Source organism: Lytechinus variegatus, chromosome 10 (assembly GCF_018143015.1).
Source record: "Lytechinus variegatus isolate NC3 chromosome 10, Lvar_3.0, whole genome shotgun sequence".
NCBI classification, from domain to species: domain Eukaryota; kingdom Metazoa; phylum Echinodermata; class Echinoidea; order Temnopleuroida; family Toxopneustidae; genus Lytechinus; species Lytechinus variegatus.
The window spans coordinates 35349784-35376089 of record NC_054749.1 but is presented as its reverse complement, the minus strand read 5'-3'; the positions used below and the strand labels follow the sequence as shown (position 1 = coordinate 35376089).

General features: G+C 37.0%; 1 protein-coding gene across 2 annotated transcripts in view; it reads left to right on the top strand.

The window, feature by feature from the left end:
- The first annotated feature begins 15585 nt into the window (after positions 1–15585).
- Positions 15586–26306, top strand: part of LOC121422745 (speract receptor-like) — a 32754-nt gene continuing 22033 nt past the window's right edge. The window contains exons 1-4 of one of the 2 annotated variants that reach the window (XM_041617925.1): positions 15586–15737; positions 21638–21956; positions 24444–24590; positions 24958–25133. In XM_041617925.1, coding sequence (XP_041473859.1) covers positions 21917–21956; positions 24444–24590; positions 24958–25133 — 363 coding nt within the window. In that variant the 5' untranslated portion in view covers positions 15586–15737; positions 21638–21916. Of the gene's footprint in view, positions 15759–21637; positions 21957–24443; positions 24591–24957; positions 25134–26306 lie in introns of both variants that reach the window. The other variant, XM_041617924.1, reaches the window with a different exon arrangement.

Sequence of the window (26306 nt, the reverse complement as noted above, 5' to 3'; positions counted from 1 at the left end):
CTGTTATCTATACTACCTCTTTCCCTCTCCTGATTTTATTCTAATATTTTGTTTTAACTTTGACGTAATATTTGCAAACAATTTCGTCATTATATATTTACATCTGCCCTTGTCTGGCTGATTTTTATTAAATATTTTAATCAGATTTTACGAGGGAGAACTTCCATGGTATGAATATATGTTGTTTTTGTGTGAAATTTTCAATAAGCCTTCACGAACAATGATAGGAAAGGAACAAGAAGACAACCAACATATTTTTTTTTCCTGTTTCGATGGACCTCATATCGTATGGTGGTAATCGATAATCTGGAAATCTAAAAACCTCGTTCTCATTTTTGTACCCCCGAAATTAATCTTCAGTTTGGAATTTTCCTCGAAAAAATACTACTTTATGATCGATTTGTGTTCCCTTGACATTGGATGGCCAGAATCTGATGTATTCATTAAGTTTTAATAACCATTTTTTTCTGAAATTATAAGCCTTGCCATCGTTTTTCCTGTCAAACTCAGCTCCTCGGTATTTTTATTCTATCCCTCCCTTCAAACAATATCTCTCTCTCGCCAGCCCTATCAAATTTATTGTATGCACTTGGAAGTCTGTACTCTCTTCAGTTACATATATATTCAAGATTATATAAGCTAACCTTCTTCTTTACGGTGTACCAGTCTTCATTTTAATTATGTAGTTTATGATCAGTATATGATTAAACTATAAGATAAGGAAAATGCGATATTCCAATTTGTATCTACTGATTATATTCCATTACCTGCCTCAGGGTGAGACAAATGTCAGTTAAGCTGAGTCCATCTTATTTTCTCTCAAATATCACCCCACATCCAATTGAAAAGCAATTATTTGTATTTTGTCGCTGTTTCTCTCTCCTAGTCGCAGATCGTTCCCACATTTCTTTGGGGATGGGAGAGGGTCGGAAGACATTCAACTTCTTTTAGTTGAAAAAAGCAGATGATTCTCTTCCTGTCCATCTAATCAGACTCGTATCCAGGATTTTGCACCACGAGGGCCCGACCTAATCTTGGCGCCCCTCTGAACTTTGGGAAAATGGCACCCCCTCCCTCCTTCCGCCAGGCAAACATAGGTTTTTAGCCTTAAATGCACGTTGAATATGTTGTCATACCACTTTTTGAAAAGAATAGGTGCGACCAGGTGGGTTTTCATAAAGCTGTTCGTAAGTTAAGGGCGACTTTAAAAACGTCTACATGGTGAACCTTTCTAACGCTCTAAAAAAAGAAAGGATCACCGGTCGTTCTTAAAGTCGCTTTTAATTTACGATCAAATTTATGAAACGGCACCCTGAAAGCATAGAATTTTAAGCACTTTGGGGGTTTCAACTTCTCATCAGAGTAGGCCTCATATGTCAATTCGGTGCCCCCTTCCCTATTTTTTTTTCTCTTTACCCTTTTTTCTCTTTCTCTTCTTCTTTCCCTCGCTTTTCTCCCCCTTTTCTTTTCCTCTATTTTTTTTTTTCTTTTTGGCGCCCCCCTTTTCGCCTACCCGGGGGCCCGGGCCCAAAGAGCCCATACGCACATGATTAATGGTCAGTCCCTTGCAACATGACAACCAGGAAGTAGAATGTCATCATCATCATCTATCTACTCATGATGTCGACACACCATTTTATAATGTCAAACAACCGCTTTTCTGGCAGATAAACTTCTCCCGCTGGAATGCACCTAGTAGGTTTTTTTCAGGCAGCTCTCAAACGTCCAACCCCCCTATTTCATCATTTCGAATTTCATCTGATTAAATCGCTTATGCGATTGGATTCTCCGGGGAAGCATTAGGGATGGAAAAGGCCCAAGGGTTGTTGTTATTTTCGAAGCTCAACCACAATACAGTTTCATCTTGTTACCAAAACATTTCCAGATGTCCAACCTGATCCTTCTAATAAAAAAAGAACTCATATGGAAATTGATATTTTGAATAGTTCAAAAGGCTTTCAATACATTTTTTTTCTAATTAAATACCTTACAATTTATTTGTCTAATCTATATTATTATTGCATTAATTCTATACGATTGTTTGTGTCACTGACTATGGCGGTTCATTCATTTCACGTTGGTTTTCATAATGAAATATATAATCTGTTGAAAGTTTTAAACCCAAAAGCTCTTGCCGCCTTCAGATATTACGAATACTCTGTGGAATTTTGACAGACATGGTAAACCTATTTTATCCTCATAAGTTTTCTAAGTCAAATGGTTAATCCACTTATAGTATTTTCTAAATGACAATTGCTGAGTTATCGTGGTGATTATAATTATAAATTTTTCAATCTTAAAGAAGCCCTGCATTTGCAGACCAAAAGGGAACACTCTAAAAACACTGAGTAAAATTTTACACAATATTGGGTAAAAAGGGAACATGCATGTTTGCTGGGTATTTTTTTTACCCCATATTGGGCTATTTCAACGAAACATTGCCTAAAATTTACCAAATATTAGGGATATTTTTACCCAACCAACATGTTTCCAGTTTTCCCTATAATGGGTAAACCTTTTTTTAGAGTGAAATAGACTTTTTAATTTTTGATGTTAATATCTAATCTTAATTTTACTAAACTTGTATATGTATTTCCGTATGAATTAAATAAAAGGGTTCAATCTATAAACTGGACACACAGTAATTCAATCTTGATTGATAATTTAACAGTATTTGAGGGTAAGTTTGTTTGTTTAAGCGAGAAAGAGAGAGATTAGACATTGTATGAAGAAGGGCACCCTTATTTACCTATATTGAATTATCCTGTCTGATGTTCGGAAGCCATTGCTCACCCTTTGGCATGTGGATTATCTAATTACGTAAATGGAGATGGCATTTTGACTTTGATTTATCCCTTTGCTCCCAGTGCTGAACTATGGGTCGCTTTTCTCCTCCGTTAATGAGCCATTGATGTCAGGGTATAACTGAATTTCCTGATAAAAAGCAGAATTTGATATCTTGAAGACACCGTTTGTGAGACTCCACAGGAGGAGTCGCATACACGCACGCACCCACACGCACACGCATCCATATCGCAAGGTCGCGACCACACAGCCCTTTCTGCGCAGAAAAAACGTAATGACGTAAACAAAAAATAACTAATTGATACTATTTTCTTAAAAAATAAATGACAGGTATGTTGTAATCTATGTACTCTTTATAACAATATTTATATTGAATCTTTCATGTATATACAGATTAGACTTTTGTATTAGATTAATTTTTACTTCGTACGGCATGTGTTCTTAAGTGACATTAGCTACATCAACTATGGTTGTAGTTTAAAGCTTAGGTTTTGTAAGACCAAAAATGATTCATGTTACCTCAGGAGAATGTGGATTTGATATTTTTATTTTTATTTTTAATATGTCAATAAACATGAAAAAGAATGCAACAACTTTGGTCTGACTTTTTAAGGTTTACCTATCTAACATCAAACTTCTTTCTTTTGTTATATCCATCCGTTTCCCCTTTCTACCTCACTGTCTCTGCTCTACCCCCCCCCCCCCACACACACACAAACTCACCCACCCTTCCACCTCGCCTCTCAATAAGCTATGTGAGACAGCTATTGCGGAAAATGATAAATCCGTTGATACACCAGGATGATATGCCTTAAGTTACTCTCACTTGAGTAGATCTCCTTATTCATTCCTTCTGTGGGTGATATATTTTCATGAATAAATCATTGCTTTTCAGTCACGTGATTTACATTCTCTTATTTTTGTTGTTAGTGAACTACCATCAATATGCTTTTTGTTAGTAAATAAGAAACGCAAGCTGATCAGCCCTGGGTGAAGAAGTCTCAGTTCGTAATATCTTCTTTATCATTCTGTATAGAAACAATGAAGATTATGGTGGTTTGTATTATTACTTGGCTGGTTTCTTGGAAGAAGAGGGGGGGGGGTGCAGAGGTTAAAATGGGTTGACACGTGGTTTATTTGACCATCTAATTGACTGATTGTTGGGTAAGCAACTTTGGTATATACATCATTCTTCAGATGCACATTTTGTAATTCCAGAATGGGTAAGACTGCAAATACATTGCATCCATATTCCAACCTAGAGAACGTCTAGACGTCTAAGTATTGTCTTCGGTTAGAACATAATGAGAAATATATTGAATGGACTCAACCTTTTGTCGATGTTTTTCATGTACAGAAGAATAATATGAACCTTCCTGGTAGGAGTCCAAATGTATTTTTTACGACTTTTTGCCAAATTTGCCCTCTCCCAAAAGAGAGAGAGGAAAAAATCTTTATCATGATTTTCCTTTATTATCAACTGAAAATCTCCCCAAAATTACTTTGTTAATTTATGAAAAAATGATGTAACGTAATATAAAGTCGCTTATCTTGGCACACAATGTTTCAGTCTTATTCAGATTTTGCACATCTCTAGTAAGAACGATCGCCGTCTGTCAATGAAGATTAATAACACGTGTGTAATTATTCTGCCAAAAATGGAAAGTATAACCCACGAGCAGTTCTCTATGTTATGGTCGTCTTTCTAAGTTTCATTTCCACGCTAGTAGAAGGAATATTCAAAAAGATAGATGACATTTCAACGACTTCTCCTCCGCGGAAATTGGGGTTATATAATCAGTCAGTGGACATCACCCATACATCTATAGACCAGCCCTTAGGGGCATGCAGCATCTGTCAAGCAGAAGGTTTCTTAACCTATAGTGTCTGTTCAGATCATATTCACCATCTTGAAACCCAAGCCTAGCTCGATCATTGGTAGTGAACGGGGTTAGTACACTCTCACCACATTGAGTCAAAAACAGGGAATATTTTTTGACTATATTCTTTTCGTCAATCTCGGCAGAAATATCGATGGTCGTTGACAGAAATTATACCAAACCATCTGCTTCTAAGATTGCCTTATGATAGGTCTATATTTACAGATCTAGATCTCTGACGTTTTCGATTTTCTCCCCCTGTCTTCTCTCCGTGAAGATTAACTTTTCCAGGATTAAACCAACCTTTTCCTATTTTAGCGTCATCTGTCGTTCTAATTAAAAAAGCTAATGCCGATTCGAAGAGCTGGGGAAAATAAGGATATTAAGTAGATTTTTTTTTTATTCTTTATTCGCAATACGCAGTTTGACAACATCGATGATCCATATTTAGCACAATTAAAGGAAATATGTTGGTTTGAGAATTTGTTTACTCCAGAGTACATGTGATTATCAAAATATGGTTGACACGGATTTTTTGTTGTTCCTCTGATTCTAAATCTTTCAGGGCCATGGGACCTATTTTTTTTACTGTAGGTGCATGCAGATGTAAATTTGAAAAGCAAAACAAAAATAATGAATGAAAAAAAAGGTTTTCGCTTTAAAGTGAAGGTTCCCTCGTTCCCAAAAAAATTTACAAACCAAAAAAAATCGTTCACTCAAAAATTAAGGTTATTTTTGGAGCGAGAATCTTGACAAGCTGAAATAAAGAGGGTTTTACTCAAAGTATAGCTCATTTGTCTTACGTTTCTCCATTTCTTACACCTACCAGAATTGCTGGGGGGGGGGCTACCTATTATGGAAAATAAATACACGCAGCGTTCCCTCTACATGCAGGAAATGATTTTTTCTCTTTTCGATTTTATCATTATAAGTTGAATAATGATATGTTTTACAAATTTCCCGTACTTGTGTTGCGAAAATCACAAAATGACATTGCGTCTCTATGTTGGTACATATATATATATATAATATATATATATATATATGTATATATATATTGTAAGAAATGGATGAAGAGAACAATGGTAGGCGTAGATTAAATCAAGGTTCCCCAGAGCTATCTACCCTTTGGAAAATTGGTGATGCCGAAAAAATGTCTCTGCCGGGAATCGAACCCGGGCCCCCAGCTTTGAACGCCGTGCCTTAACCACTAGACCACAGAGACGGTTAGTAGCTAGGGCGAGCCCGATCCGATTGACCGTCAGATAACTTTACACACATATATATATATATATATATATATATATATATATATATATATATATATATAAATATATATATATATATATATATATAATACTTTTGAATACAGTTCACCTGGTTTTATCCAAGTCGATTCGTTCAAGGGAAAAATCTTTCAAGACCCCATGCAGTCTTCAGTACTAAAAATCAATTCTACAATTTACCCCCAAAAAAGCGGGAATGCATATTAGAAACGTCGAACGCTCTTACAACAAATGGCAGGCACTTAAAAAAAGAAAAGAAACGTATAAAATTAGATACAGAATCTATCAAAATTTCCAAAAATCTAATATCATTTCTGTTTATGTCTGCCATAGGTCTACATCTCTATGTTAGCAATCAAACATTATGCAACCAAACATTATTGATGTTTTATTACATAATTATGAGTTCGTTGATCCTAAATTGTTGTCTTTTAGTAGGCGCACTTTGCAATGGTGCACTTCTTTTGCCAGACTAATCAATTTTCAATATAAAAGAGTTTTCCAGGTCATCTAAGGATGTCAGCCTTAGCAGATGGCCTTTTTAATAATCTACACAAACTATTATTTGTAATTCTATATTCAAACGTTCTCCTTCTGATTAGGACCCGTAGAGACCATCCACGTGTACTTGGTGGTGAGGCTGGAAGAATTGTTTAACAATTAATATAACGTGACCCATGCGTCAATATGACCCCTGGGGACATCCCATACGGTCGGCAGTAAAACTCACACAAATCAATATGTGTGACTACAGTTTAAAAAAGACAAATCAAAGTAGAAAAAAAAGATAATAGCATTACACCTTTTTTTCGTACTCAGATTTGCAGTATTTCATCACAAAATTACAAGGAAAATATACCCATTAGGCATAAGAACCATTAGGTGTACGATAAGCCTTTCTATATTCTTAATACTATTAACGTTTCTACATTTTTTGTTCTTGTCCTATAGATTTTCTATTTTATTTTCAAATGTTGTTTACTGTTCCTTTTAAGAAAATATTTTGCGAGAATGAAACAAAGCTTATCCATTTTCTATGTTTTTTTTTTACAATTTCTCTAGAAACACTTGAAAAGTAAATTTTGTGAATATCACATCTCAAAATAAAGCACCTATAATTTCTTGGCTTACCAATAAGGAAGGTATGTATTATGCATCTCCATTGCGGTAAACCCAGCTGTTATCCTTTTAAATTCCACGTGCATTAAATCACAAGAGGCACTTGGGAGACCGAGGCATCGTATATCATCAAATATTTTGTATTCGTGTAATAATGATCAATAGTTACAATGTGACTCTAAAAATACTTCGTTGTTAAATTGGCTCAATAGCAGCAATATAAGACAATGAACTTTACACGCGTATTCGCCCATATCAGATTTTTCTTTCATTACTTTGTTGTTGCCTTTTCGTCACTTTCCTATGTCGCTGTTTGTGGTTAAGTCATACTTGAGAAAATCCACATTTCTCCTCTTTGCAGGAAGAGATCTTCGACGATTTTTTTTCTTATTTGTCCGTTAATTTGATTTTGTCAACAATATTTGAGGGAAGCCAGGTGGTGTGAAAATCGCAGCCAGCTTTGCATAACGACATGCTCTTTTGTTATAGATGGAGGCTGTTTGAAAGTAATTGCTCTGCAACGTTATCATTACCGGGCATCTACCTCAAATACCATTCATCATTTCCTGATTTTAGAGAGTAAGACTCATTATCGACAAAGAATGTCCTTTTTCAAAGAAAATTTGTTTTCTTTTAATTACAGTCATAACTGGGATGTTCTTAAAATGATAGATTCATCCCACCCATATTTATTCAGCTTAAGTATTAAACTCGTCTAAAAACACGTCCAAAGTGTACTGCATAAACGGAAACAACGTACACATTCTCGTAAACTCAGGAGAGATTAATGTGAAGTTCAACACTTAAATAAAACTATTGTAATTCAAATTCCTAATTGATGTTTAAAGCCAAGTAAATCCGATGTAGTCCTTCGAAAAGACTTCTCAGTCATCTATTCCTTAACGATCCATTATTGTTTATCTCACGTATGTCGTTCACTGACAAAAGGAAGCAACTCTATGGAATGTGTTTCTAAGTAAACATGGTAAATGAGGAAAATGTGTCATGAGTGTATGTGAACAAATGTAGAGTTACATGATTTGAAACGTCTACACTTTAGGAAGGGGATGCCAATTATTTTAGCAATATGTAGGGCATACACGATATTTCCCAAATCGAATTAAAGTGTCAATTTTAAACTCACAAAAGTCAGAGTTGCTTCTTTTTGTCTGTGGACGGAATATGTCATATCTTCTTACATCAAAGCTCTACTAGATAATCCTTCAGATCTACAAGCAACCTTAAACAAACTTTTCAGAGTTTTTTTTTACGAAAGATTTAGTTTTTTACGGTGTCGTATATCTCTTTCTTGTCAATCATGCACTTAGGCTATATCACTTTACTTTGAGGATTTTGAAGTTTGGTTTTGGCAATCGAACTAAGTGCAAATTAGTTTTAAAGAAAACAAAGACCTTTGTTCTGAGTATCTTTTTTATTTGGTCCCCGGGACATGCAGGTCGCTTTGTTCACTTTACTTGTTTTTTTCTTAATAGGACATCGTATCGTATTTGCTTCCAATTCTTAGTTTTCTTAGAATTTTCCAGAACAGTCAAAAGAGAGAGAGGATGCTTGAATCAAAAGCAGACGTCAGGATAAAAAAGATACTATCATTGTGATGTAATTCATCGATCTAATTCGGCTAAGTTTAAATGAAAATTGAAAAAAAGAAGAAGCGTTTGAAATAGATACTAGTGTCTAATATAATACTTTCAGAGGCTTAATTAGTAATATATACAATGAAAACTTGATCTAATTTCACTTGAGAAAATCTTTGATATTTCCATTTTATTATAACTCCAAACTGAAACTCCGTTTCCTTCTCTTCATTCACCCCTTCCAAATTCCCCCCCCCTCTCAATCTCTTCCTCCTTCTCTCAATCTCTCTCTAGTTTTTTCTTTATCCCTCTTCCTTTCGCCCCCCCCCCCCCCGCATTTGAAAAAAAACTTTCTCTCAATCACTCCTATTCTATCCCTGTCATACTTTTTTTTCAATCCATCCCTTCATCCACCCTTGTTCCTCGTTCTCTTTTAATAACCCAATTTCTCAGGCGAGACGCGAAAAGCAATATGAGAGCCCGTCTGAAGCGAAGAAATGTACGAGTGTATTTGATGGAAAGCAAAGTACGATCCAACTTGATAGTAATAATGTTTCTCTATTCGGTTACTTGAAGCTCTCTACCTTGTTACTTTCTCCCTCCCCCTTTCTCTGTCCTCTTAGGGGCCCCTATGGGAGAGAAGTCTTATCCTTAGCGCCAAAAGCCCACGTTGCGCTTCTGATAAGTAGTCGTGGTAAATCTGATTAGCAAAGTGCACCGTGCTTTGTGCAAGTCAACCTGTGGCGTCCAACCGTTAACTTTTCCACAACCGGGGATCCCAATTCTTCTACGCGTAGATCAACATGGTTGGGAGTGAAATGGTTAAAATCATTCCCTCCGACGGCTACTTTGTTTTTTGTTTTGTTTTCCTCTTCCTAGCATTGTGATGAATCCTCAGTAAAGCATTTTTTCCATGGACCTCATTATTTCCCGATTGCAGTTCGTAGAAACTCGATAAATATGTAATGAAACATGCACTTACCCACCTCTACCATGGGTAATGCAATGTCTTGTTATCGGTATAACCTCTACATTGCCCAGCTACTGAAACTGCTTTACGTCCATTTTCCGGATGGAAGTGTTGATCTTAATTGTAGTAATGGCTTGACCTCATAATTCCATGGAATTATTTTCAACTCTGTTCATATCTCCCGTAGATTACAGACATGACGTGATAAGCAGTGAAACCCCGAAACTTTATAAAATCGAAGTACACTGTAAAAATATGATTTAGGGGTATAGAGTGTAGGTGATTTCTACAAGTGACTATTTCTACTAGTCACCTATACAAAGTACTTATGGATTAGGGTGGACATTTTAAGACGAGTTTAATACTGACGTTGACAAAAAAAGGTTTAAAATGAACAAAATTGATATTTGTAGAGACGTGTGGAGAAATACCAAATTCATGTGCAGAGTAGTAAATATATGAATCCATTAATAACAGATGCAATTTAAAATGCATGCATTTTCTTGAATAAAATGGGACCTCATTTGATGTGAACAGAAAGGGGAATTGCTTCTGACACTTCGCAATGTTCTACTGAACATTCATCCTGTCAACCTCCACAATCCCTTTTCGCTCGTCACAGTCATAATCTATCCGACAATCGTTGTTTTGACCTACTCCTCTCACCTCTCAATATTCTCCCATTCGTACCACCGGCTTTATTTTCATTGCAAACAGCCTTCACAACAAACAACCTTACGATGAGCTCGAGTTGCAGCTGCAAGAGAAAAGAGAGGTGAAAACAACCCCCCTCCTTCCCGCTCATACCGTATCTTAAATATAATGGGTATATACTGGCCCTAAGCGACACCGGCATCAATCACTACCCCCCCCCCCCCCCCTCCACGCCCTTTCTCCAAAAAAATAAACCCCAACCTCCTTCCCTTCCGAAGAAACACGAAAACGACAAAACGGACAAAACAACTAGAAATGGTTGGGCCGGCTTTTTTTTCTTTTTGTACAGTTTTTTGTAGTTGCATAGTCATGTATTTGTTTGCTTTTATGATTACATACAGTGAAACGCCGAAATTATTGAATTAGTATCTTGTAAAATGTCATACATTGTACACATCTTGTTTTCAGCTTCTGTTTATACAAAGTACATAGCCAAATTCTCTCTCTTAGTTTCCCCCCATCAAAATTGTCAATCATTGTATATTCAAATAATTACGTTAGTGCTGCGTTAGCTATAGAATCATGTGAGCTGTGACATATTCAGGCGTGAAATAATGTAGCATCAACGAGGCGTAAAAAATACATTTTGGAGAACAGTGCGTGGTTCTCCTACTGCTATAAATGCAGGTGTGTATCTTACAAAAGGAATTGTTTACAGATCATGAGAAAGTAAAACACAGGTGGAATAATATTTTATTAAATGCTTACAATGATATATCGTGTGTTGTTCTTGATTTTTTTTTTATTTTAACGCATCCACTGTCGTGGCAGTGAATTATATATGACGGTAATTCAACTAAATTGTATTTAATGCTGAAACGTGCAAGTTAGATGTAAATATATATATATATATATATGTGTGTGTGTGTGTGTGTGTGTGTGTGTGTGCGCGTGTTTATATATATAAACGTGTGTGTGTGTATTTATATATATATATATGTATATATATATATATATATATATATAATATATATATATATATACATTCGTGTGTGTGTTTGTTTGTGTGTGTGTATCGATGTAATTTAGAGAACGTTAATTTTAATCTTGTCTGCGGTACCGATTTGGTTAAATATAGTGCGACAGTCAATATAATTTGTATTTCATTGGTCCTACTCGCGATTATATTGTCTTACATTCTGTTATCATTTTAAGTACATCATTACTGTGTCTTTTTTATTGGAAACTTCCGAAATTCGAACGGTTCAGTTTATGATGCAGGATGGGTTTTACTTATCTATTCATGCTGAGACACGTAGAAAACCCATTATATCCAGTGTACCGATAGGTATATACAGACGACCGTTGTGATTAATCGCTTCCAAAGGGAACGTTGCCCATCCCTGTATCATCGCTCTGATGTTGATTTCTACGTCGGCTTGTTTCCATGACAACGCATCTCATCGTGTCACATCGAGTAATACACCGAAATAGTGAGAATATCCATTTAGTAGACCCGCGGGAATAGGAGAACAAGCAAAAATATAGGTGAAAATGATGTACTTGAGGTGTTGGCAAGCATTGAGAATAAGTCGGATTAAAATTGTATTCTGCGTGTATTCATCTTATATTACGCTTTTCATTTTCAGGATAATATGATTATCATGACATTTCACGCCATGTGATAGGGTTACAGGCGAAGTACTTCAATGAAAGAAATAATTCCTTGGGCCTTTTTCTCGGAACATTAACGAAGTTTTCTTGACGTAACAAGAGTCATTGCACGGATTCTTGAGGCAGTGAAAAAAAATTGATGCATCAAACCTTTTGAAAATAATGTATGGAATCGAATCTTATTCATGTTTGTAAATTTTCAGTGAAGTCCCAAAATATTTCGGAATTGAGAGGGATATAAAGTCATAACTGTCTTTTACTCAAAAGTCAACATTACCTGACTCTTTTGCTAATTTAATCATACTTCAAATTTTGTCAAAAAACACAAAAGGCTACATTTTTTTCCCATTTTCCTTGAGTGAAAAAAAATCAAAGGAAAGATTGTTGTTTGATCAAATAAAAAATGCTATCATTTATTTTAAGGTGGATATGAAATATAAAGCAACATGGATCACTCTGTCGATGCTAAATTAAGCTTTTGTTACTCAAAAATCATTTATTTGTATTATAACCATATTTTCCCGATTATTTCTATATTGTTATGTCTACTTAATTGTAATGATGTTTTTACTTTTGTATAATTTCTTGTTCTTTCTATATGTATCTTGTATATTCTTATTTCTTCCATTTTTTTTTTTTGCTAATATAACGTTTTGAAACTTCTGTATAACGCGCTTCATGATTTTTTTTATATTGTTGTAAAGATTATAAGTTTTTAACTGAAGACTGATTATATGAATGTAAACCTTGTCATGGTAAGGTCTATGTTCATCTACCCCGACTCGGCGGTGTTGATTCCGACTTTCATTCAGCTATACGTAGAAGTAACACATGCATTCGAAAGAAGATGATCAGGTCAGCAGGTCAAGGCCTCGGATGATGAACTCGTAGTTATTTTACACCTTGCCGCTGGTGGCGCTGCTAATTGTTCACCCATCTGATTTTCATGTCACCTTTTGTCATGTTTGTCTTAAATTTATTGCAGGCACATCTCTAAACACTTTACGGCTTGTTCCCACTATACTTACAGATGCAGAGAGGGTGTAAAATGGAAAAAGAATCGTGGAAAACTTTATATATCCGTTGTGTACTCGTCCACTGCGATTTCATTATTCGCCCATTTAATGTCCGTTGTCTGGAGCGGATGAAAACGGATGGAGCCACCCCGAAATTTCCCTTGCCCGCTGACTCCGTTTTGAATACGTTATGTGTCCGTCGGCCAGAGAGACCAGGCCTATAGAAAAGTGTGAACATAATCCAGATCACAAAACAAAGGTTTCGGAAACATTTTAATTAGACGGATCCGATTCTTTCAGGAAATATCCCCATCACTTTTACTTGATTTTTTTTCTCGCGAAAGGGGAGACGAACCCTGTTGCACGTAGTCCTACTTCATGACGAATTTGATGTTATCAAGTGCCTTTCCAACCACCCTTCGTGTCTCTGGGGGTGAAATGATCACCAGGTTACAAACAAAATAAATCGATTCCGCCCGAAATGTAGTTACAATGACATCATCTTCAGCGCAATACCGAGTTTTGTTTCGTATCATTCATGTATGAAATTAACCCATTCCTCCCGAAGACAGACACTCTCGGCACGTACGTTGGTATGGATATTGTTGGATTGATATAGAAGAGGTTAAAGAAGGCATGATGGAACTCTTGCCTTGGCTTGAGTTTCATTTTATCGATTAGTTCTCATCGCCTCTCGGTGCGTATGTCCCTATGATTGTAGAGAGAAGGAAAGTGTAACACATATCTTCGGTCTACTCTGCAGTCGACAGCCGATGTTAGACCTATTGGTGGCATGGGGCATGGTGACCGCCCTACGTTCTGTTCAAGGTGTGAATAGATATATTAAATGGCCCATTCAAACGGTTTATATTCCAAATTCAGATACTATGATCATAGTATATATATGATAATATTTAAAAAAAATCATTTTAGAAATGGGAAAATAACTCAGATGACAATCACAATCAACCTTTGCACGGCTTCATAACGATATTGAAGTATTCGATTCAAGGCAAATTTGAAGATGATACAACACTCATTACCGCCCCGTCATCTATTGATACGTCATACGATTGAAATTATGATGAAAAAGACGACATAAAAATGGAATATGATAGAACACATCGTATACCAGACGGCAAAATGTCACAGTTGTGTTTTGTTACTCGATAGAATAGTGATGAATCGAAATAATTGTTGATGGCATTAAAAAGATGACCCACGCCAACTCTTCTTCCTCTCCTAAATGACTTTCCAATATCATTAAAAACACACACACATAATGTTGATAAACTGGTGTCCATCCAGCCCTCCCCCACCCCCCCCCCCCCCCCCCTCTCCTTCACTACTACCCTGTCTCTCCTGTCTGGTGTATTTCCGGACGGCGTTGAGAAATGGAAGATGACAGTTTAAAAACTCGCTCCGGGTGAAATGATTGATATCTTTCATTCGTTCTTATAAAGCTAAATCAGTAGACGGTAAGAACAGCTATCCATTTCAACTGATACCGTCACAAAATCAATCTGTTCCTCCTTCCAATATCATTGCATGCCTGAAGAACACTGGCATTGCGCCAGAAAGAGTATGACATGCTTTCCATCTTTCGTTCTTTTTTCGTTCTCTCAAGGGAGTGTTTCACGGACATTTATAACACCTTCCAATTGACTGGCTCTCGCATCTTCATCTACCTTATCAAGCGTATTGCTTTGCTAGTAATCTATATTAGGAACATCGGATCGCAATTTCGGGTGTAAATCCATCATCTTTCAAGATTCAGTATGGATATGGCTTTCCCCCTCTCCTTATCTATGTCTATTTCACTTGGTGGAGATAGTTCTTATTGTTTTCAGCAATTGGCCTGTGGGTTAGATCTCGGTGATGCTGTCACCTCTCGATGGCTAATCCAGACATGACTCAGTGAGGTGAAGAAATGTAAAGAGTGAAGTGGTATTAGGACTACCCCCCCCCCCCCCCCCCCCACACACACACTTTCCTTTCATACACTCAAACAGTCACTCATTATCAACTTTTCGGGCGAAATAGAGTACCGAAATGTGACGTCACTGTCATGACAACGAACCGGTTGGTTCTAAACAGAGTCACAGCCGACGATCGTCTATTCGCAAAAATTACCATCATTCTGAGGTTGCAAGCGATGAAATTCCGCTAGCAGCCATTTTATCCTATGATAAACACACTCCGGGTTCATTTGTTTAGATTCAGGCCGCCATGACACCATGGCAACTGACGTCATCGCTTCGTTACTCTTAATTAACCAACCATTTCATAGGAAATGGTATAGGGCAAATATTATACATGGTATTTAAATTTTGACAGAAAAGGAGAATGTGAGAAAACAATGATAACAATACTGTAACCAACCATCCCTATCATGCCTATTGGCCAAGACGATTCGAATGATGTTTTTAAATAAAAAATACAATGTATGGACTGACACAGCAACACACCTGTACCATTGCATAATCCATTGAACGTGTTCTTTGACACCATAAATTGCATTCCTGTGAATTCTAATTCATGAAGAGCATCCCTTCTACTATGAACACGGAGAGGTTATATCCACGTTACCTGATATTTTCGACGACTGTCAAAAAACAGTCACGTGTGGTCGCCGTTACGTCGGGTGTACACTTTAGCCAAGACTTCTGTCCCAATTGCATTTTCGAAAGAATTGAAGGATGGATACATATACAAACTTGGGACAGAGATTTTAAGAGGTAAAACGTAGAGTGAACATGGTGAGAGATCTAAAAAAATTTCGCAGTTAATTGTCTTTACCCTGTATACCGTTATATGCGGGCGCGTCGTGGTCTAGTGGTTCTGATTCTCGCCTTTCAAACAGAGGGTCGTGGGTTCGAATCCTAACCATGGCGTGTTTTCCTTCAGCAAGAAATTTATTCGCACTGTGCTGCACTCGACCCAGGTGAGCTGAATGGGTAGCCGGCAGGATTAATTCCTTGCATGCACTGAGCGCCGGTGATGGTAGTTCGAGCTAAAGCCGGGGTAATAATAGCAGCGCTTTGTTTCCTCAGGCAAAAGGCGCTTTATGAATACAGCTATTATTATTATTATTTTGTCTATTTTAATTGAGCACAGAGAAAAAAGATCTATATGTCTGTTTATTTCTCTTGTCATCATAGTTATTACATAATACAAAATTTTACGAATAAACTAAAATACTTCAATGCCATCTTGATTTATCGACACCCTGAATTAATACTTCTCGATCAGATCTGATAGATGAAATTATTAGACAAAATATCCCTTGACTTGATACCTTAATTTTAATAAATTTGTTACTCAGCTACATATGTTCATGGTATATGGAGGGAGGTAAAGACCGTTCGAACTGGTTGACAAATGCCAATTTTGATTTTGAAAATTATACTAAGCTTTCAATTAAATTGATTGATTTGCAATTCACGCTTTATCACCCGTAATACGCTCTAAAAATATTTGATAAAATGTTTCATGAGGGTAATTATATGTTTCCAACCAACATTGGGCATTTCTTCTGGGCATTTTTATTTATCCAGTATGATGAACATTTTTCCCATGCTAAAGTAATTGCTGCTCATTTTTAACTTTACTGGACGATATGCTTCAGGAATGGGTAAAATACTACCCCAAGTTGTTGGACACATATTTATCCTCGTGCTGTTTAAAAATTTACCTAATACTTTTTTACAGTGTACACAGCCCCCCCCACACACACAAACACATATAAACTCCCACTCCCACATACATACTTAGCCTTTTCTGCTGAAAACGTTTTTTGTGTGTACTCTTTCATTTCAATAATTGACACTTCTTTAGGCATAAAACCTATTTAAAACGTGTTAGAATGTTATTCGAACATCTATCACGGTTGATAACGATCTAGCCTACTTTCTCTGAGTAGGCCTACATCTATATGCAGGCAGTGCGGTGATTAGCCTCGGGACATAAACGCAGACGCAACGAGAAACGCAGTCAGAAATTATCTCACTTCCGCGGGCCAATGGAAAAACTTCACTTGTGTATGTAGCCTTGATCAGACGTTGGATCCTTGTAGAAGTAAAATTACACTATTCATGGATTAAAGATATATATGTTATCATGACCGAGACGTGGGCTATTGCGGTCGGAGGAATAGTAGGAGAAAAGGTCGGAGTAGAGCCCATCTGGACAGAGTTACTCCGACCCTCGTCCGACCAAGATACCCCTACTGGTTTCCTGGAGTGTCTTGTTCGGAAGAAGACCCCTAAAATGAAAAAAAGAGGATTTGGAGAGGGAAAGGAAAATGAGAGAAGTGTACTGGAAAAGTATAGGGCTTATCCATAATACCTCAATGCTCAATCGATTCATGAAAAAAGGCAGGCCCATCTGGGGCTACCCCCCCCCCCCCACCTTACCCCCATCAGGTCATAGTAAATTTTACTGGGAAATAATGACTGAGTTGATAACCGGTTTCTTTATCGGAAAACATCAGTTAAGGTTTAAATTGCACAGGCTGATCAGTTTGGTTTTAGGGCTAACACCAGATAGGCGTTTAACAACACCAGTCAAGTGTTAAAGCATCATTGGTCTGGTTTCTAAACCGGTGTTGTTTCAACACTTTCCGGTGTTTTCCTACATAAAAAAGCCGGACTGGTGTTGAATTAAACACCAAATATTTTGCAGTGAATGAATGCAACAGTTAGTGGAAACGTTACCCTTTTCGTTATCATTGCCCGTAAACAGTGACGATTCTTGTTGGCTATGGGCAATATTCTTGGCTTACTAAAATATATTAAATGGCAATACAAATTGATGTCTGCCAGCAGTCACAGTAATAATAGAACAAATTTGATTTGATGCAATGGAATAGCGCGTCTGGCGGTTAGATAAGCTACCAAAAATAACAATACCGACTCCGATTTGGTAGATTGAGATAAGAAATGAGGACAGCATATACATCAGATTTCATTTTAGAATCATTCTGTGAGCTGTAATCACCAAGGTCTATCATCTCTTGCGCCTTTCGTCCATCTTATGAATTACCCTGTCTTCAATTGTTATTTTCTGGTTTTGTTTTGCTTTTTACTGCCCATCTCGTTGTACAGTATATTTGATCTTCATCTTTTCTAACATTTTGTACTTTCCATTCCTACACCAAAAGACTTCTACATCTCTACACATTTTAATAAAATAAATTCAGTTTCCAGGATTATTATACGGATTATGCTATTCTCAATAAACTTTCACCGAACCGTAGTTAGAGCATCGTTCATTACGCGATTTTTTTTTACCAACTTCTAGTTTGGATGTCAGTGAGCATGTCTCTCTAATTGATTAATCTACCTGTCACTTCCCATCTCAAGATTAAAAATGGCTAAAACTGCAAAATATATGTTAATTGCATATTTCGGGGGCTTATCGAATCACAAAAAGTAATTGGTACAATATGCCTGTTTTTCTGTTTGTGTTTCTTTCTTCTCATTATGTTCCCTTTTAACCCCATATCTAGTCTTCCATAATTATTTACGTTTCCTCAAATATAAATGTTCAGTGTTTTCTTGTTTTCTCTCAAATTTTGTACAAGCCTGCAAAGAGAAAACCTTGTTATATACTCACTGGGTATTTTACCTAACATAATCATTAGCTTTAGGTAATCTTAAAATGTTAATCTGATTTCCCAACCCCCTTTTTTTCATCCTGTTTTGGCTACATTTTTCGAGAAAAAAAAACCTCGCTAGGGTACATTCGCTCTCTAAATCCCGATGAAAAACCAAATCGAATTTTCATGGACAATATACACATGGGGAACATGTGGGATTTGCCAGAGTATGATGAATGTTCTGCGCCCTGGAATCATTCAACCTGTCATTATACACTCGACGTCTAATGCTCCGACCAAACCCCTCGACTGAAGATAATCGAAATAATTCAATATTGCCCCAGCTGACATGACTGCTTGAGTTTTCTGCACACACATTCAAGAGTACATTATGCACGAGGTCTATATCACCCTGTGATGGCGAGGACAGGGATGGGAAAGGCAAGAGAGAGAGAGAGAGAGAGATGTCTCAGATCGATACATTTAGAGACAGTGATATATGAGGGAACTGAAATTCTATGTTACACTATGAAATAATTAACGACTCTTTCATTTGAAATTGCATAGTCATGAATGGCCTATGTTTATTTAAGTTCAACGTGCATGTCTCTGTGAACCCAGTTTATCCACTGCATGCAACATTCCTATAAATGACCTGGAATTTCAAAGATAAAGATTTCAAAATGATCATTGAACTTTGTCTCGATGACATCCAGTCGTCCTTCAAAAAAGCTAAATAATAGCAAATGAAAGGAATTTACTAGTGCGCCACCAATTGCTCTAAAATAAACAACTATGCACTCTCGTCATGTTCGGTACACCGTCTAAGAGTAGCGAATCGGTGACCCATTTTGTTGCCACGTGCTTTAATAGAAAAATGAGAGACTTACCGGAACGCGATGAAATGCTACCGGGATGTGGCGCCTTCTTGATTAATTGAATCGTGTTAAGAGTGTTCGAAAATTAGGGTAAAATGGTTGGATTCCCGCCTCATCTAGGCTTCTAGCGCTAGATTGGTTAACACCGGAAATGAACCTTGGAATAAAGCATGGAGTTGAAAGGACCTGGCGTAGTAGGAGCGCGTTCTTGCAAAAAGCTTGGAAATGTAGCACATGCATTGTTAGGGATTTTTATTTCGTTGAATATGACTGCAAGGACGCATTTGCCGAGGTCTGATTATACTGAAGTTCATGTTTAAGTTAGCTCTGGGCAAAGCAATGCCTTTTCATGTATTCTCTCTCTCTCTCTCTGATCAGGCCTGTCTCTCTCTCTCTCTCTCTCTATAAGGAGACATGTCAATGAACTGTTCATATCATTTATCCCTGTAACAATGGAGTTGCGCACATTAAGTAAAGCCAACGTTATTCAGTCGCCTAGCCTAACCTAACAATAAAAGCCTTTACGGCAGATTTCATGATCATTTTGCTTGGATGGAAAAAAATTACCCTATCGCTTCCTGCAGGCCCTTTCCTGTGAGCCTGTATTTAAATACTTTTTTTTCAATGCTTTCAAGTTTCTCGTATTGATTTTAAAATGTCGAAGTCATATCAAATAAATGATAAGGCAAGATGTCATGTTTTGTTAAGTCGATTTTGGATGAGAGAAGATCTTAGATCAAACCAGGATGACTTCAGCAGAACGAGTACCATCCTCCATATTAAGCATGATTTGAAAGGATTTAGAACTTCTTAAATTCTGGTTCCAACAAAGTCGACTTGACAAGAGCAGGACCCAGAAATATTGATTAGAAAAGCTGTTATATTCTCAAATATTGATACTTATTTGAAATGGTGACAGTGTAGATCGCCCAGAAAAGAAATTGTTGCATTGCGATTCAGAGAAGCTGTACATGCAACGATCGACTTAATCAGTGAATATTTCTGGCCGAGGGACAATGTCCTGTATGTTGTTGGACACCGAGGCGAGTGTAGTTCATTCTAAAGCTACGTGACCGTACCATGAATACATCGTTGAACACACTGAAAATTATCCAGGGCTCCGAATTTCCGAGAGTATTGCAGAACCAATGTTTAATAACAACTGGCAAGGATCTAAGATTATTGTCTTATTGCTTTCTGAAGTAAAATAAAAGTCAAAGCATCGCCAACTTGGTAACGATACACAGGTCATGGTCATAGCGTGGTAAATGGTTGACACTTCTACCTGATTGCTAAAAAAGCATAAATGCTTGTAGGCAAACAACCAGAGGACCGACGATTTAAGGTCCTCTGCAAGGGACCTGATAATGAGAATTGATGCCTTACTAAAGGGCACTAGCGCATCAAGTAGGAATCGAACCCGAGTCACCGGAATCCCGAACTCCTGCTCTACCAACTGAGCTGTCGCACCTCCTCTGAAAGCTTGAAATAATCATCCTGATTGTGGGCCTACTACCCCTGGTAGGTCCCTGAAAGACTAGAAGGAAAAATGAAAGAAAAACTTGGCAGAAACATAAAGAAATTGTTCGTTCTTTGGGAATCCACCACTTATATTTGCATTTGAATTATTCAGAGTACGTTTACCTTCAATTATATTCATTTGCTTAAGATAGTATACTTAGTATCTAGGAGAAAGCCGCGGGCTTTGGCTGATAGCAGCTTCTAAAACTAGAACACAAAATAAGACTTGCATAGATATGGAGTGCCGTGTGTTGATGGCATTGTCAATACTGGGTAGTGTCTCAATGGCTATGCACACATGCATTACTAGTTATTTGGTTAGGGAATACGTATGACCCATCTGCGAATGAAATAACAACTGAGTGTGAATGTTGCGCTTGGCGTAATCATTTTACCCCCTTAAACCCAGGGACTTCGATCTATTAACAAGACAAGGAGAGGCAAGTACCGTCTAAATTGCAGGCATGTGTTGAAGCTAGTTTCGGACTAAAGAGGATAGTTCTCCTAGCTTACAGATTTTTAATGATCGATTGACATTTCTCCAATATGGTCCTTGTTAGATTGTTAGGTTGAATTTCTTATTAAATATATTCTAAATGAAGACGTATTTCTCCTTTTTATTTCTCACTGCACTATACAGACTTGTGCCGAAGCTAAACTGAGCGATAAGAGCATATACCCGACCTTTGCCAGGACGATTCCAACAGACGACCTCTTGACCGAAGCCGTAGCCGTTCTCCTAGAGCACTTCAACTGGTACAACGTCAGTATCGTGTCTTCGTCGGCATCCAACAAGATCAGTGTAAGCGAGAGCCTGCAATCGAAGCTGCCAACCAAGAATATATATATCAGCGACGTCAAGGTGTACACAAGCCCTTACATCCCTCCTCAGTTTGAAGAAGATAAAGAGGAACCAGAGATGCGTAAGATTGTAAAGGAGACCTACGAACACACTAGAAGTAAGAGACGCACTCTGTTTACCTGCCGTTTAAATTGATTATGAAGACGATATTTTTTTTACGAAAAGAAATTGTTCAACCCAAAGTCTTGAAATATATAGGTATGTATATAATGTATATACATAACTAGTTATTCTCTGGTACCATTTTCAACATTCATGCCATTTTCATAATCACAACCCGATCCCCAATATTGCTTTTCGGAAAGAATTTTGTACCAAAAAGTTCTTTATCTACTAATGATCGAACTTGATATTCTGATGACAATGTTAAAAACAATAAATGACATGGAAAACTTGCTTCGGCCTTAATGGGTAACCACATTAAATTTAGTTTGTTAAAAAAATACATAATACATCTTATAAAATGATTAATGATAATAAAAACATTTTGGTACCGGAATCATGACCAGTTGACAAAACTGTTAAGATATGTTTAATGTCATTCCAAATTTCAATGTTCACCAAGGTAATTAAAAAATAAAATGATTTTATTGGATCTAAGATTTAAGAGTGTGTATTCCCTTCCGGAAATAAACTCGGTTTTCAATTAAAAAAATAAACAACATAGATCAGGTAAGTGTCTTTAGTAACAAACAAGATGATTGTTTACTTTGTTTATAAAAAGATTGCAATCATCAAGTACCATGAAGACCCTGAAAGATTTATTCGGTTTCACTCTACCTACGACACTGTCCAACAGCAATAAAAATACCATCCTATCTTCCTTTCTCATATTGCTTCTACACATTAGGATTAGCGCGGTAAGCAAAATAGGTTTTCAATTTGGGATTCGTTTTAATTGATCCGTTGATCCCTGTGGCCAATTAAAATGAAATTTGCTCGTTTGTTGTCCCGAGGTTCGAAAATCAACCATTTGTGGATGGAATCGAAACGATAATGAAAAAGGGAAATTGAGCTTCGTTTCAATTTTCCTTGATTGGTTATATCACTCTTCGTTGTGATACGGGTGATATGAGGTATCATGTTGAAAGTAGAAGAGCCAGAAAATGTCCCAGCTTATTCGAGACCGTTACAAAGGTCCAACAAAGAAACTAAATTATCAGTGTCCAAGGCACGGGAAAAACTTCCATTAGGCCTACACATTGTCTGAAATGGTGGTCAATGATCAAAATCTGGACATTTTAAAAACGACACATCAAAATGAAAAAAAAGAGAATACAAATGATATAAGCTTGATGAACGTGTAGAAAATGATGGGGATTTTTTTTTCATAATTACATCAAGTTTAAGACGAATACTTCCCCCCCCCCCCCGAACCACCACCCACCGCCTCAATCGGAATACCCTGGAACCAACCTCCTTCTACTTCACGCGATACTGGGACTTTAAAAGCCAAAACAACCTAAACGATATGGAAATCCAACAATGCCATAATTTTTTATCTCCAGGAAATTTGCACAATGCCCTTTTAAAGAAAATATAAGCACCCTGAATTTTCAAGAAAACGATAAATGTATGACTTTATATCATATATAAAAAAATATTTTGAATAAACTTTCATTTTAGATGTTGATGGCTCACCATAGTAGTGGTTGATCGAATCAATCGTAACTACTTGTAAGACGGGGTCCAGGAATCGTTTGCCACAAAAGATGAGGGCGCCCTATAAATGGCTCCGAGTTCTTATTTAGGTCCCTACGTAACTGAAGACTATTGTTCCCCAGAGGTGGAATCTTCGATTTCCTGCTTTTCCCATTGTTATGATTACCAGTGTTTAATGTATACCCACCCTGACCAGGTAAAAAAAAAGGTCGTCATTGATTTATCCGTTTCTGGATGCGACTAGTCCCTGGGCCGAGGAAAGGCCATGCGATATAAGGTCTAGCAGAATCATGTAACTAGTCCACTGTTTGAGAAAGGGGGTAAGGTAGCAGAAAGAGGTAGGTTGAGACCTGTGGGGCAAACATCTCGCATCCACTTATTCTCAGGTTCCATGATGCCGTCGGAAATGGTGTAGTTCAATATATCTGTGAATCCCCCCCCCCCCCCTTATCATCAAATGAATGAGCGTCTAATTAATAGCTTGATAACTACTGAGGCTGTGCTAAACGACTGATTGAATTCGATTACTGGGGCAATACTATAGCACGTATATATATGTACAGCGCGCAGACACGTCGTTCCGATGTATTAAATCCTATTTAAAGGGGAATTATTATTATTAATATTTGTATCATTATTAATATTTGTATCATTCTTCTTTTTTTTTTTCCTCTTCTGAGGTAATTTATTTCATAAACTCAAATAGCAATATTAATATTATCATGTTTTATCATTGTCATTATTAATATTATCATCATCATTATCATCATTATTATTATTATTAGTAGTAGTAGTAGTAATAGTTTTATTATTATTATTATTATTGTTGTTGTTGTCGTTATTATCAAAATATGGCAATGGTATGTTCGTTATTTATGATACTAATCTATCATTTTCCCCACTTTCTCCTTACAAATTGAAGTCTACATATTTTTTGGTGAGATCTGGGAAGTTTACGAACTGCTGAACGAGATGAATTTCCATGGGCTTTTGGAAAACGGTGAATACATGGTGATCTATGCCAACCAAGAGAACTACGATGACAAACAACTTCATCTATTTCAAGGAGGTAGGGCGCCACCACATTTTCAAATTTCAAATAAAAATACTAGGCGATGGGGACAAGAAATTTTGTATTTTATAAGTGTTGATAACCAGCCAAATGACAAGCAGCAGATTTTTAATGTTTAAATTATTTTGGTTTTGTTTATCTTAAACTTTATTTTTAAATGTACTTGCTTTTTACGGAATATCTCCCGACACTAGGCAAATTGCCATTTTATCTTTATAATTCATTAGTGGCTCAGTAAGGAGGTGAAGCTGCGAAGTATATACACGTCCGACCTATAAAAGTACGTACTACTCTTTTGCAAACATAGTTTAAGTAGTATTTTGCCTTCCAAATTTTACCGCATAAAATTACACTACCTCCACAGATCCTTACCTGCGTCAACCTTCTTCGAAGGTAATGATGTATTACCGGACGTTGTTGGCGCTCTTCCTTTCACCTGCTACGGACCCGAGCTACAAAGATTTCAAACGGAGAGCATATCAACAACTTCAGGAAGAGCCCTTCAAATTCCCATTCGGAGATGAAAAAGACCCTTTGGGAGTAAGTTATTACTATATCTGTCATCCATCTACATTGTTTTAATATCTAATGTGAAAAGCACGATAAAGTGTTCTTAAAAGGAGATATTAACTAAATTGATATTGTCTTGCGCAATGCCCTTCATCCCGAAAATAGTAGAAGTCGTAGTACGAGAAGTAGTATAGTAGTAGTAGTAGTAGCAGTAGTAGTAGTAGTAGTAGTAGTAGTAGCAGCAGCAGTAGTAGTAGTAGTAGTAGTAGTAGTAGTAGTAGTAGTAGTAGTAGTAGTAGTAGTAGTAGTAGTAGTAGTAGCAGCAGCAGCAGTAGTAGTAGTAGTAGTAGTAGTAGTCGTAGTAGTCGTAGTAGTTGTAATAGTAGTAGTAGTAGTAGTCGTAGTAGTTGTAATAGTAGTAGTAGTAGTAGTAGTAGTAGTAGTAGTAGTAGTAGTAGTAGTAGTAGTAGTAGTAGTAGCAGTAGTTGCAGTAGAAGTAGTAGTAGTAGTAGCAGCAGCAGCAGCAGCAGTAGTAGTAGTCGTAGTATCGTAGTAGTTGTAATAGTAGTAGTAGTAGTAGTAGTAGTAGTAGTAGTAGTAGTAGTAGTAGTAGTAGTAGTAGTAGAAGTAGTAATAGTAGTAGTAGTATTAGTAGTAGTAGTAGTAGTAGTAGTAGTAATAGTAGTAGAAGTAGTAGTAGTAGTAGTAGTAGCAGCAGCAGCAGCAGCAGCAGCAGCAGTAGTAGTAGTAGTAGTAGTAGTAGTAGTAGTAGTAGTAGTAGTAGTAGTAGTAGTAGTAGTAGTAGTAGTAGTAGTAGTAGTAGTAGTAATAGTAGTAGTAGATGCAGCAGTGTTACATATTTTTAAAAGTTCGACTAAATTATACTCATTGCATTATCACTTGTAAAAATAACTATTCTCCCTACGCACAGTACAAGTCAATGAAAGTCGTTATTGAACTGGCTTATACGCACCGATCAAGCCATCGTTCGAGCAACACCCCGAATATTAATGGACGTTTCTTTTTTTCAATATTGCTGATGAAATTACTGTTCTCGATTCAGAATAGAATTAAGACCAGACAATCTGGATCATCAACGTTTGTTTCTGCAAAGTGACTCGAACCTAATACATTAATTTCGATGCGTACTGGGTCGGAACTAGTTCCCATCCCCCTGGACGGTGTTAACCAATTACAACCCCG